We start from the raw sequence: 12902 nt of genomic DNA on the forward strand, positions 1-12902 counted from the left end.
GATGCATGCATATACCAGTGAATCGATGCAGCCGTTCGCGTCATTACTCCTTATTTATTTTATTTTTTTCAGCCTATGTTGCACAGAATAGGGAAAAAGCCCTTTGCTCTCGCCCCCCTTGCGGTGCAGCATCACGAAAAGTGAAAACCCTTGAAAAAGCCAATGGGTCCCAGATGCAAGACTTATTTGCATTGTAAATGCTTTTTATTTGTTATAACTGGAGTGCCATGATGTCAATGAAAGTGTATGCAGCAAGTGGAGTGTAAGGCCCAGTCCAATGTTAATGCCAAAAGTCATACTTAATTCTTTTAAATTCCAAAACAGCACACTTGCTGGCCCAAGGATTTGACAAATACATGTGATTTGATTTGAATAATACTTTCCAAACGTACAGTTCAATGGCTCTATATAATATCAGCATATTATGAAAATACAAGAAGTGGGCATACGTAACCAATACCAGATACTTTCTCACTCCACACCACAACAGACCAAGTGAGAATCTGGTGACAAAGGTGTGATGGTCAAACCTGTCACCAGATCATCATCCTTACTCTAACAACGCTGGGCAAAATTTCAATTCCTGCATTACCGATAAAGGAAGAAAACTGTTCAGAGTAACAACTTGAGCCTTTCAAATATTGCCACTTTTAAATTTGTGAATGTTATTCTCAAAAAAGTTGAATAAACACAAATATTGACACATCAGATAGACAATTCCATAGACAGCATTTCAGGCATATTTAATAAAGGCCCCCACAATGAATCAATTCTCTTGGAAGCTAGGGCGTAGAAGGACAGGAATGAGTGAAGTCAGCTTGGCGAACCTGGGGAGATAAAAAGAGGCAGTGGTGGGGGTGGCTATAACCTATACACCTCCATTTCCACCTGCTTTATGCCGCTCCAGGATGTGCCTGTGCCTGCTGCGAGGACCTGCCCTCTAGTTCTAAAAAAGGTGAGAATAAGTAGAAGGTGATGTCTACACCCTCTGCCTTGCTTTGCAGGCAAATAACCAAGGCAGCGAACTAAGGCAGTGGACCAAGATGGTTGGAACATATCCAACTAGTAGTATTTTTAGGTCCTGAGCGTGTTTATTTCCAGACAGCACCATTTTTGGCCAAAACACACACTAATATAATATAACTATATAGTTTGTTTGGATACAACTCTCCAAAAAATAATTCAAATCTATTGGATACAATGGTGGTTATAAAATAAACTTAAAGGGAGTTGGAATGTTAGTCACTGTCCCACTTCGCACCAGCACATGGGCTGAGAGCAAGCTTGTGGTAAAGCCTAGCCTAGAAGGCCCACTGGCCTACTGTGTGCCCAAAGCATCCTTCATTTACATCTGAGGGCACATTCATGGTTATGATAATACTGCTAGTACACTAAGTTTAGACTGCTAGCAGACAGCAGTTTAGACTAATAGCTTGAGCCAGTTGACCGCCACCGTGGCAACCAAAGATAAAAATACAAAACTCAATTTTGCATTCAGTCAGTTATAATCACAACTCACAAAATTACTTAATTGCATAGGAAAGCCAAGGATCTGAGGGGACATAAAATAACTGCAGTTGACCACACGGAACCATGAGGCAAGAGAGAGGCTGTGGTCACGGTCACTGGAGCTTTTGCAGTCCTGGCTACTCGCTTATATCCTCTTTATGAAGTGATCATATATACTGTTCGGGTTCATTCCTGCCAATATATGCATTTGTAAATGTGAGGAAGGGTGCAATGACAGTCAGAGCTGGAGGCTTTTACTGGCAGAGATCCGGCCCTTCACCAAAATATTTATGTTGGTGCAGGTGCATGCTATGATTAAAAAAAGTCTTGGACTCAACTCTTGGGGTCTGATTATGACTTTGGTGATGCGGTGCCAGTAACGCCCCGTCATGGTAAAGCTGTGGTTGGGAATGCCTGCCAGATTAGGAGTTTCCTCCTGTCTGGCAGGCTTTTGGGCATTCCTACAGCAGTGTCCTGAAAATGGCCACTGCAGTGGGAACGCCAAAAACACTCCCTGCATGGCATGGACTGCTAAGTCCATGCCGTGCAGAAACTGGGGTGCAGCCATACAGGGGGGCATCCCGATGCGGAGGAAGCACAGGGGGCCCTGCAGCTGCAGGGTTCCCTTTGTTTTCTCTCTGCCATGGTGTTCATGGAGGAGGACACTGCCAGCAGAGAGGAAACTCGTAATGTGCTTGGCGGGACCGCATGGTCCCACCAACCAAATTGCGGCCTCCTGACTGCTGCAATGATGCAATACCGCCAGGGAATGGCGGTTCTCTGATGGCCCAGGCAGGGCTATGGTGGTCCGACCACCCTAATTGTAATAGGGTGGTCGGGAGACCACCGCCGCGCCTCCATGAGTCTGGTGGACTGCCAGACTTGTATTCGGGCTCATACTGACATGGAAACTAGGAATGAATAATATCTAACATATATATCTAAATATATTAACTAACATGAAGTGATCCACATCCTCCTTTGCTACAGAACACCATTCTCAAGCCCCCGTTTCTAAAATTCACAGATTTATTTCCCCACGCTTTCCCCACGCTCAAAGTGAAACGACTGACAGTTATTTTGCAGATCCAATAATTCCAGGCCCAGCGACATTTGTAATTGCGAGTGGCATAAATTCACCTGGACTTACTGCTCCGGGTGAAGCTGCACCACTCGCAATGAAGGCCTTAAGAGGAAGCACTGTTTGGGGGTCATTGCTACATAGAAGAAATCACATGCTACTCATCAGCAGGTCATGCAGTGCTTTCACATAGACAGCTGCAATATTTGTGCAGCTCCACATGTAAACTCTACAGATGGTGTTGTAGCTCGCCAATAGTGAGTCACCTCTGCCTATCTCTAGGCCAAAATGGACCTAACCTATTTTGGTGACACAAGCTTGGCTATCCTCCTCAGACTATCAATTAGTATCATATTGTCTACTGTATCAAAGTCATCAGATAGGTCAAGTAGTAGTAGGATTGCGGTCTGCCTCTCATCTGGCACATTTAGTAACCGCATGTGACATGTAACCCAAATTTTCCTTCTCCGGATGAGAAATGATACCCTCAGAGGGCATACATGCCTGCTAGTTCTAACAGACTTCATGTGTGGCTTTCCACACTACAAAATGTCAATGCTTTTCAACCTCAACCTGCAGCCTTCCTGAAGGTAATCAGAGGCCCTAGCCTCCACCAATACCAACGAATACCGCCAATGAAAACCAACTCCATTCCAACTAAGCCAACTTCCTCTGCATTTGTGCCTGCCAAAATATTACATCTCCCCTCTCCAAGAGGGCCCAAGCATGACCAACTCACTGATAGCTCAAAAGAGACCCAAAGCTGACATGGCCCTTAGATTTTCAGGAGTGTCCTTTAAATTCCCAGGTTTAATCCAGGACCCTCTCACACAAATGCATCCATTAACCTCCACGAACCTCGGAAACAGAATACAGCTAAAGTACCTGTGGTGCTCAAAGCAGAACCCATTCCCGAACTCCCAAACACCCAGCAGTTCGAAAGGAGGTAGTGCTGCCTCACATTCCAAGGATCTTGGCTAAGAATTAGGCTACTTGTGACTGTTCGGGCAAAGGCAAGTCACGTTGTTTTTAGAAAAAAACGGAATTCATCTTTTTATTAATGCTATGCGCACCCTCTGCTCCAGGCAGGAAACACACTGGGTCTATCTGTGTCACCGAGCTATGCTACATAAGCTGTTTATTAATGTATTCACTCATGACTCATCCACAGATGCACTAACCGATGCGAACCAGACTACAGACATTCTTTTTTTTGTTTTTTTTGTCCTCATCTCACCAATAAGCTTCTGCGGATCTTACAAAGCTGATAATTCAATCTGAGCGCCCTTCGGCTTACCGCACTTGCTTAGGTCACCCAGACCTGGACTACAGGCATTCTTATTCAAGGGCACCTTTGATCTACAACACATTGAAACTGAAATAAATCATCAGTAGAATGTAGGCCACATAGAGATTGTAGTGTTCAGTATGAGTGTTCAGGGAAAATCTGGGAGGAGGGAGAAATACCAACAGCGCAGGGTTCAATATTTCCCTGGGATGAAATTCACAGGGTACTTCATGTGCTCGGAATGAGGAATATCATCAAGACATGGTATATGCGCACTGATTTCCGTATGAATTCGCCAGAGTAAATTGTACCTGTGTTTACAGGAAAACACTGTCTAACTGAACAGGGATTTCCGAAAATTGTAATGAGGGCCTATGTAGGGTAATAACTGAAAGTACAATCCCGGAGAGGGATCCTAGCATTACTCCAAACAACAGTCAAAACATAAACACACACTGTCATATTGTGGTTTTCAAAGAAGGGGGTTATGAGGCGTGGACATTATGGTGAAATGTGCTTTTATCACTGTACAACATTCTGATCTGACCCCTTTTATGATACTGTATTTCACTATCGACACCATACATGAACAATTCAGTAATTTAGCTAGGAAAGGTTCCACAGGGGCAACCAAAAGAATCACAGCATGAAACATGAAAGACTTGACTTATGGTGAGAGATTCAGTCTTTTCAGAGTATAAATCACTAACAGTGAGTCTAACCAGGCCTCCCACTGGTACTGAGAGTCGAGCATAGATGCCAGCCCTGATAAACTTCAATGAGCAGAGAGAGAAGGCCGAGGCTTCAGTGACTTACAGACGCTGAGGTGATCAGGATTGGATTTCATGGGTGCTGCCAGGCCCTGGACAGGTCCATGCCTCTGCTGCCAGATAAGACAAAGACCTGTCTCGGAGTCTGAGCATTCGATGTATACCTTTATGTTTTGATACATAATGATATATATTTTTTTAGAGCTTTATATAGCGCAAACTTGAACCGAAGATATCAGAGCGCTTTACACGAGCACCAGTTGCGTTACATGATGATACATTCATTTTTGTTAGGCACGGGGAGATTATCAGCCTGATTCATGAAAAATGAATTCTGCGAATTATAAATTGTGATTGACAGCGAATCGCAATTTAGAATTCGCAGAACGGCATTCATCAAAATCTGCGATAAAATAAAGCGAATCGCAAGCGGCCGCAAAATGCGATAGCGATTATTCAAAATCGCAGAAAAATCGCAATTTCCATCAAAATCCGTGTGGGAATTGCGATCTCGCAAATTGCGAGATCGCAAAAACGGGAAGTCGCATTTCGAGCACAGTGATGACATCACAACCAGGAAGCAGGCAGTTCCCACCCCCATTCAGAACAGTGAGGCAGCTATCGAGGCTGCATCACACAGAGCACCTTCCAGAACACCTCAAAACTTTCAAATCTTTCACTTTTGTGACTGCAGCAATGGTAGAGGATGCAGCACCAGGGCCCAGTGACACCGGGCGCAAGCGCAAGCTTAAATTTTCTGAGCAGAAGTTGGAGCACCCAATAGACGGAGTGGTTGAAAACCACACAAAACTATTTGGTAAGGAGTCCAGGAGGGTCCCAGAGGCGGAGAAACGCCGACTGTGGCTGGGGATCGGCGCCAGAGTCAACGCTGTGGGTGTGACACACAGGTCGATCGACGAGCTAAAAAAGAGGTGGTACGACCTCCGAGGTCATGCCAAGGAGAGGGTGGCAGAGAGGCTGGGCGAGAGCCAGGCTACTGGAGGTGGAGAACCAACAGTCCCTCCCAACACCGCCATGGAGGACCGTGTGGAGGACACACTTGAGCGAGAGGCGTGTATAGGGGTCATCACTCTGGACTCATCCCGACTCACCCAAGACAGCCAAGATAAGTGGCATGCGACTGCGACCCTGTCCCGTAACAAAGGCCATGACCCTATAGCCTCCCATAATCAACCCAAGTCATGCAATCCATGCACATTAGGATATGCCCAAAAGCATTATGGGACATGTAGTCTGCCCTCAATGTACAAAAACTCCAAAGCAGCCAGACATGTCCCAAAGTACGCAATGCCACAGCCAGTCAGGGAATGTCAGCCAGCAGGCATGTAGCAACTGCACATGTGAAAGATACATGCAATTAATCAACGTCCACTTTCCCTCACAGGTGGCGCTGACAACAACAGCAGCGACAGCGATAGGCTGCTCATAGACGAGGCACCAGAGGATGCAGAGGAGGTGCCAACAGCCACACATCCAGCACCATCAGGCGCTGCACCAATCCCTGCTGCTAGAGCACCACCATCTGCGCCAGCACCATCAGGCGCTGCACCATTGGCAACCGCAACACCACCACCAGCGGGACCCTCAACATCTGGTGCTGCTAGAGCGGCGACAGTGCGCACACCCACTGTGGCCGGCCAGCACAGCAGGCATGGCAGGGATCACCAGCAGAGCACAGCACGCAGCGGCAGGAGGGGGATGGATGTGCGCGTGCCAGGGCTCAGCATAGAGCGCCGGATGCTGCGCATCCATCAATTGCAGGCACGACGCCAAGGGGCAATCCAACTCCAGCTCCACAACATTGGCCGCAATGTAGCAAATGTGTCGAAAAGGATAGAGCGGATGACAACTGCCATGGAGGCTAACACAGCGGCCATCATCTCGCAGCGCAACATCGCCCGCCGCCGCCACCGCCAGCTACTAACGCTGCTATCTGCCTACTCGCGCTCGAACTATGTAATTGGTAATGCCACCTCCCAGCTCTCACGTCGGTCCCTGGCTATGCAGCAGCAGATGGTGCAATGCTGCGAGGATGTGGCGCGAGTACTGGAGCAGGTCACCAGTGCCGTACTGGCACTACATCCAACTGGCCCAGCCAATGACGACACTAGTGAGGGGACCTCCAGTGTCAGCAGCCTGTCTGCCTCACAGGTCGGTGTGCTACGCCGCAGCAGCAGGCCCACTGCGGGTTCACGTGCCGTCCCTGAGGATGAGCCAGAGAGGCGATTGGGAGGCGCACTTGACTTTACTGTCCATTGGCAAGGACATGCTGATGATAGAAGCATGTCCTATGTATGATTTAGAGCAGTATGGCGCAATACTGCTCACATGTAAAGAATTGCAAAATGTCATTAATATTGTGCCTTCAACAATAATATTTATTCTAGCATCGTACATCGGCCTCCTGTCATTATTTCCATTGGCATGCATTTGTGAATTGTTGGGTGAGGGGAGTGGGTGCACTAGAAACTGTTCATTGTGATGTGGTTGCGGCGTCTGTGTCCTTCAGCTGGATTCTCCCCGCGTGCATGACGCACATGTGCAGGTGGCCGGTCGTCCCCTTCCGACTCACTGCCAGAGATCTCTACAGGTATCCGGCGCTTGGTAGCAATGTTGTGTAGTATTGCACACACAGCCACAATGCGGCAGCACACATCAGGACTGTAGTACATGGCCCCACCAGTCTTGTGCAGTATGCGGAATCTGCTCTTCAGTAGCCCAAATGTCCTCTCAATGCAATTCCTTGTGCGTATGTGTGCTACATTGTAACACTGTTGCTGAGGTGTAGCAGGGTTGAGGTATGGGGTGAGGAGGTATTCACGGAGGGCGTAGCCACTGTCACCTGAATGAGAGGAGCAGAGGGTGAGTGCCTGTGCAGCGTAGCTACTTCATCACAGTGTAACATTGTGGGCCAAGTGTACTTACCAAGTAGGTGTCCTTCACCAAAGTCTCCCCTGGCCAGTCGTGTGTGGAGGCCGCAGTGCCGGAATATGAAGGAGTCATGTGTGCTCCCCGGGTACTGTGCCACTATGTCCGTGATGTATGTCTTAGCATTGCACACCATCTGGATGTTGAGGGAGTGGTAGGACTTGCGATTGCGGTACATGTACTCCGTTTCAGCCGGTGGGCAGATGTGGATGTGGGTACAGTCAATGCATCCTATCACATGTGGGAAATGCGCAACATTGTAAAATTGATGCTTGGTCTCATCCAACTCCTGTTGGCTGGTGGGAAATTTGATGTGGTGGTGTAGCTGGGTCAGCATTGCATCTAGGAAACTCCTTAGGCAGGGGGACATGGTGGGCTGGGATATCCCCCCAGCAGCGGCAACTATCCCCTAGAAGCTCCCGGACGCCAGAAGGTGCAGGCTGCACAATACCTGGACATGTATGGGCACGGCATTGGTCCGCCTTGTTGGGTGCTGCACCAGGGTGCCAAGGTCCTGAATTAGCTTGATGATCATTGGCCCATTCAGGCGGTACTTTGCATATATTTGCTCTCTGGTTTGGCCGAGCAGGGTGACCCGCTGGCGGAATATCCTCTCCTGGATCCTACGTCTCCTCCGTGCTGCTCGCTGTAGCCTTCGCCGCCTGACCACCATGTAGAGTCCTGGCATTGTGAGACTCCTAATGCTGCTGCTGCATCTCCTTAAGTGTGTTTGGTCAGGCCAGCACCTGTTACTGATTGGGAAACGGTTTTTCAAATATTTTTTTCCTAGGCTTTGATGGTTACCACCTGCTTTGGGTTGTCCTTAAATTGCACCTCGCAAAAAGAGATTTACGGGGTTTTCGCAATTTGCGATTTTTCTTGAATAGCGATAGCGATTGTATTGCGATTTCGCCATTTTATTTGCAGAATCCGTGGTTTGTCGCAATTTCCAATTCGCTAATGGGCTACTGCCGGGATTCTGCGAATAATTTTGCGATTTCGCTATTCTGTGTTTGCAAATTCACTTTTTTCATCAAGAATACCGATTTTGACAATTGCGCTCGCAATAGCTTTTTCGCAGCTATTGCGATCGCTATTTTGCTTCATTTATCAGGCTGTTAGTGATTTGCCCAAAATCACAGGACATTGCGCATCCATGCTGAGTCCATGCTGAGTCTCGAACCCGGTTCCCCAGATTTGAGGTCGACCGCCAGAGCCATTAGGCCACGTTGGACCTCAGAAAATTAAGGTGGCTAGATACTCACAAACACATATTTGGTGCTCAAAATGAAGCATGCATTAATATTTTGCTATTTCCAGAAGCTGATTTGCACCTTTTACCGATTTTTTTTATTAACACGCTACAGCCCCGAATCTCAATGAGGATTGTCGAAAAGAAACTTAAATCATCCCGATTAAAGGGGGTTGTATATGATGTCACTTCGTAAAGTACCTCTGGGGTCAGGGTGTGGCATGTCACTACCCAGTGCCTATTATTTTGTGTAAGATGAAGACACTGTTGGTGTCATTCATTTAGAAATGCTGTGCCCAAACCCTGCTATGTTGCATTACGATGTATTTTCATAGCATGTCATTTCAACACCTAATGATAATAACTAATTTATTTTACACCAATACCCAAAAGCCCAACTGATATAAATGCAAATGCAATATTCTTGAATAAATGAAACAAGAACATAGGGATCAGATATTGAAAAGTGTAAGCATTCAGCAATACTCACTGGTATCACATGTTTGTAACACACAGTTGTGGCCTGAATGGAATTACACCAGACCCCATCTGCTGCCCGGAGTTCAAGATTTGGATATCAGAATTGAAGTTTTTTTAAATGTCATGTAGATGCTAATTTTATGAGATTGTGAAACATTTGTCAAGAACATGGTAGAATGACCTTGCACCTTCTTTCTCGCTTCAGTACCTGGGCTGCATAGAAGTGCTCCAGTCTATGAGATCTCTGGACTTCAGCACGAGAACACACGTCACAAGGTAAGGCATTACAAACATTGTGATGGAGAAGGAGTGCATGCGGAATGTGAATAGATGAGAAATCTAATAGTAAACGAGTTACCTGGTGCACAAGGTTACATAGAAGATTTTATAGATATTAAAGGCATGCAAAGAAAGAGTATTAAACGTCCTATAAAGGGATGGCATATTAGGATCAGATATCCAGTACAATAGGATTTTTGTTGGCACCATGATCATTAATGATCCAGCTGTATACAGATTGATTTGCTGTGTTACCGAGGATGGACAGGTCACTGCAGCAGTTTGCCCCACGGCGGTGACAGAGACTAGTCACGGTGGATGCATTTGATGGAAGGTGGGTATCCCTCTCTTAGTTATGCATAAAGCTCAATGGGAAGAACACAAGTTGCGATGGATGCAACATTTGAATCAATTCTACCCACTAACGTCCCATCCTATTGCTCTTTGCTCACTTGTCTCACGGAGAGACACCAACCATATGTAAAATAGGCCCTGACAATGACAAGCTGCCAGACCATGTTCCATGACACCAGAAACACATTCTACCTTAAGCTGGTGTCAGTCTCATTGGACACTACCAAAGACGTCCAGCTTGAGTCCCTATGGCACATCGGGATACAGGATCAGCATCTAGAAATTAAGGAACTCAATGATAAGAACACGCAGATGTGATGCCCCAAAAGCTTGTCATGCACCTTGGTCCACATCAAAGCCTCACCCTTCTAGCAGCCAGGACAGGATCTTCAGACCTTTCTGAAATAGGCTGGTATCGAGAAGACCATCACTCCACTGTAGACAGGAAGGTATGCTTGTACATTTGAACAACCGGAGAGTCAGAGTATCTAAATCACCCCTTTACCCCTATAAATTATATAACAACAACATAAGAGGGACTCAAAGGTGCTATAATGATATTAACCAAAAGCCACCAAGAAAGAGCGAAGGTGACCCGGTAGTGTACCAAAAGAGAAAGAAGAAAAAAACCTTATTTCTTAAAAGAACCCTCACTCACCCACCTAGTGGTGACATGCTTCATCATAGGGTTCCCACTGGGGGAACCGAATGTCCACCCAGTGATCTACAACGCCTGATTTACAGCGGAGCGGGTTGTTGTGATGGGATCGTGTAATGTGCTCAAGTGTGGTGAGTGTGAATATTAAAAGATAACATCTGTACCCTAAATTATTCTATTAAGTGGTCAGCTGGTACCATTAAAAACTGGTGAAAAGGACACTTAGTGGTCTAGTTATTTGAACCACCGTGTCCTAGAAAATGTAGGTCGACATGTTTCAGCTGTTTATTGCTATATTCAGCTCAGCTTTCTTCAGGACCAAAAAAGTATCCCCGGTGGTCCACACACGCTAAGGCGTGGCCTATCCGTGAGGATATCTATGTGAAAGTGAAAAAACTCACGGTTGTACCCGTGTAGGCACTCCTACCTGTAAAATATGAAATCAATATATTAGATGACATCAAATTTATCCTATGCAATTAGGCAGAAAAATGAACAGAATCCCACATTTGTTCCTTTCATCATTATCGCCAAAATATGAATAAGGATATCTACTTTATAACACCTTGTTCACACCAATGTGGTCGGTTAGGCTACAATCAATACTATGAAGTAGTCCAATCACTACATGCCCCTTATTAATAGGGAGGTTTCGCGATTGAGAATATCCTTTTGGATATATACACACTCCTTTTGGCCGGCAGACTACTAGTTATGGTCTTTCCCCAAAAAATTAAGTGTGAGTAAATGTCAAAAGATTGACACCTAGTACGTGCCCCCGTTAAAAAGTTTTTTATCTATCTCCCATCCGGAGAAAGAACAGCCTGCCTCACGCAGAAAGCCCTGCACACAGGCAAACCGGAATACCTGGCCGCCAAACTCAAAAGGGCAGGGCAGTCCAGAAACCTCAGGAGCTCCAATTCCCTACTACTCATCCCACCAATAACTTTCAAACATAGAACCACAGCCAAATCTTTTGCTGGAAACACACCAAAAATCTGGAACCCCATCCCACCCCACATCAGAATAACCACCTCATTTCCAAAATTCAAGAGCCTGCTCAAAGTTCCCTCCCTCGACCGCCCTCGAGCGACTTGATAGAGCCTAGGTAGTTTCCCAACCGTCACTCCATCTTTCTTAAATTTCTAGATTGACAACACTGACTCAGATCAAGAAAACCTTTGTGTATAAACGGTTTGAATGTCGAATATGTCCGGATGATCATCAGATTTGACTTGCACCCTCTGCTCCTCTCCTCCTTCGCCCTTATGCTTGCTCCCTTCCCGCTCTAACCCCCCAAGTTTTACCATTCTCCTGTATCATCTGTTTGTACATTATTGTATATATTGTGAAGCGCTCTGATACCCATGGTCCAGCTAGCGCTGTACAAAACTCCTAAAATAAATAAATAAATAAATCAGTCTGTAAGGAGGAAAAATCTGTGTCATTGAGCGAGGGAGGCTCAATAGACAAAGTAAGTAGAAAGGTCTGTCAAGTTTGGTTGTTGTTCAAGGGTATATACATTTTTATAAAATGAAACAAAATCATGTAATATATCATTGTCTTTAAAGCAAGATACACCCGTGTCAGTCGGTATAGTTTTTATTTTATCTGTTCACGTCTAATTTTTAAGTAGTTTGCTAACAATTTCCGCATCTTATTTTGGCCTCCATTGTAACGAGAACTGCATTTTAAAAGATAAGAAGAAGCGGCCTAAGTAGATATTTTGTTAAAAGTGAATTATGCGTCAATGAGATTCCATAAATAATGCGGATTCAGAATTCGAATGGGAATAAGTATTTTCAAGTTGTTTGATTTTAGCAAGTAATTGGGATTTTTTTTCTTGAAAAGTTGTTTTCTTTTGTGAGACACAATTTACAATAAAGCCTCTGGCGGCCGCTTTAAAAGAATCCCAAATCATTACATGGGAAGAGTCCAGGGTAGAGTTAAAGGAAAAGAATTCAATGCAAAGGAGGTAAATTGCCTTGTGAAATTCGGATCAGATAACAACACATTATTAAAACGCCACCTGTCTGCTTGAGGTGTAAAAGGGAGTAACTCAAAATCAACTAAGACTCAAGCGTGGTCGGATATAAAAATAGAGCCAATTTCAGAATTCGAAACTTGTTGAGATAAGGGTTTACTCAAGAAGAGATAATCTGTACGGGATTGCGAGTGATGAGGAGGAGAATAAAAACTGTACTCTCGAAGAGTAGGATTGCAGAGCCTCCAGATATCAACTAAGGATTTACGGCCTATAGAGGATGTGAATTGTGAGTGCA

At 45.5% G+C, this 12902-nt stretch overlaps 1 protein-coding gene across 1 annotated transcript in view; it reads left to right on the forward strand.

Moving 5' to 3' along the window:
- The window catches only part of SHC4 (SHC adaptor protein 4), a 349519-nt gene that overhangs the window by 119799 nt on the left and 216818 nt on the right, over window positions 1–12902 (forward strand). The window contains exon 2 of the mRNA XM_086958275.1: window positions 9535–9605. Within this exon, the coding sequence (XP_086814401.1) occupies window positions 9535–9605 (71 nt within the window). The remainder of the gene's footprint in view (window positions 1–9534; window positions 9606–12902) is intronic.

The sequence above is a fragment of the Lissotriton vulgaris genome, chromosome 2_1 (assembly GCF_964263255.1).
Source record: "Lissotriton vulgaris chromosome 2_1, aLisVul1.2, whole genome shotgun sequence".
Lineage (NCBI taxonomy): Eukaryota > Metazoa > Chordata > Amphibia > Caudata > Salamandridae > Lissotriton > Lissotriton vulgaris.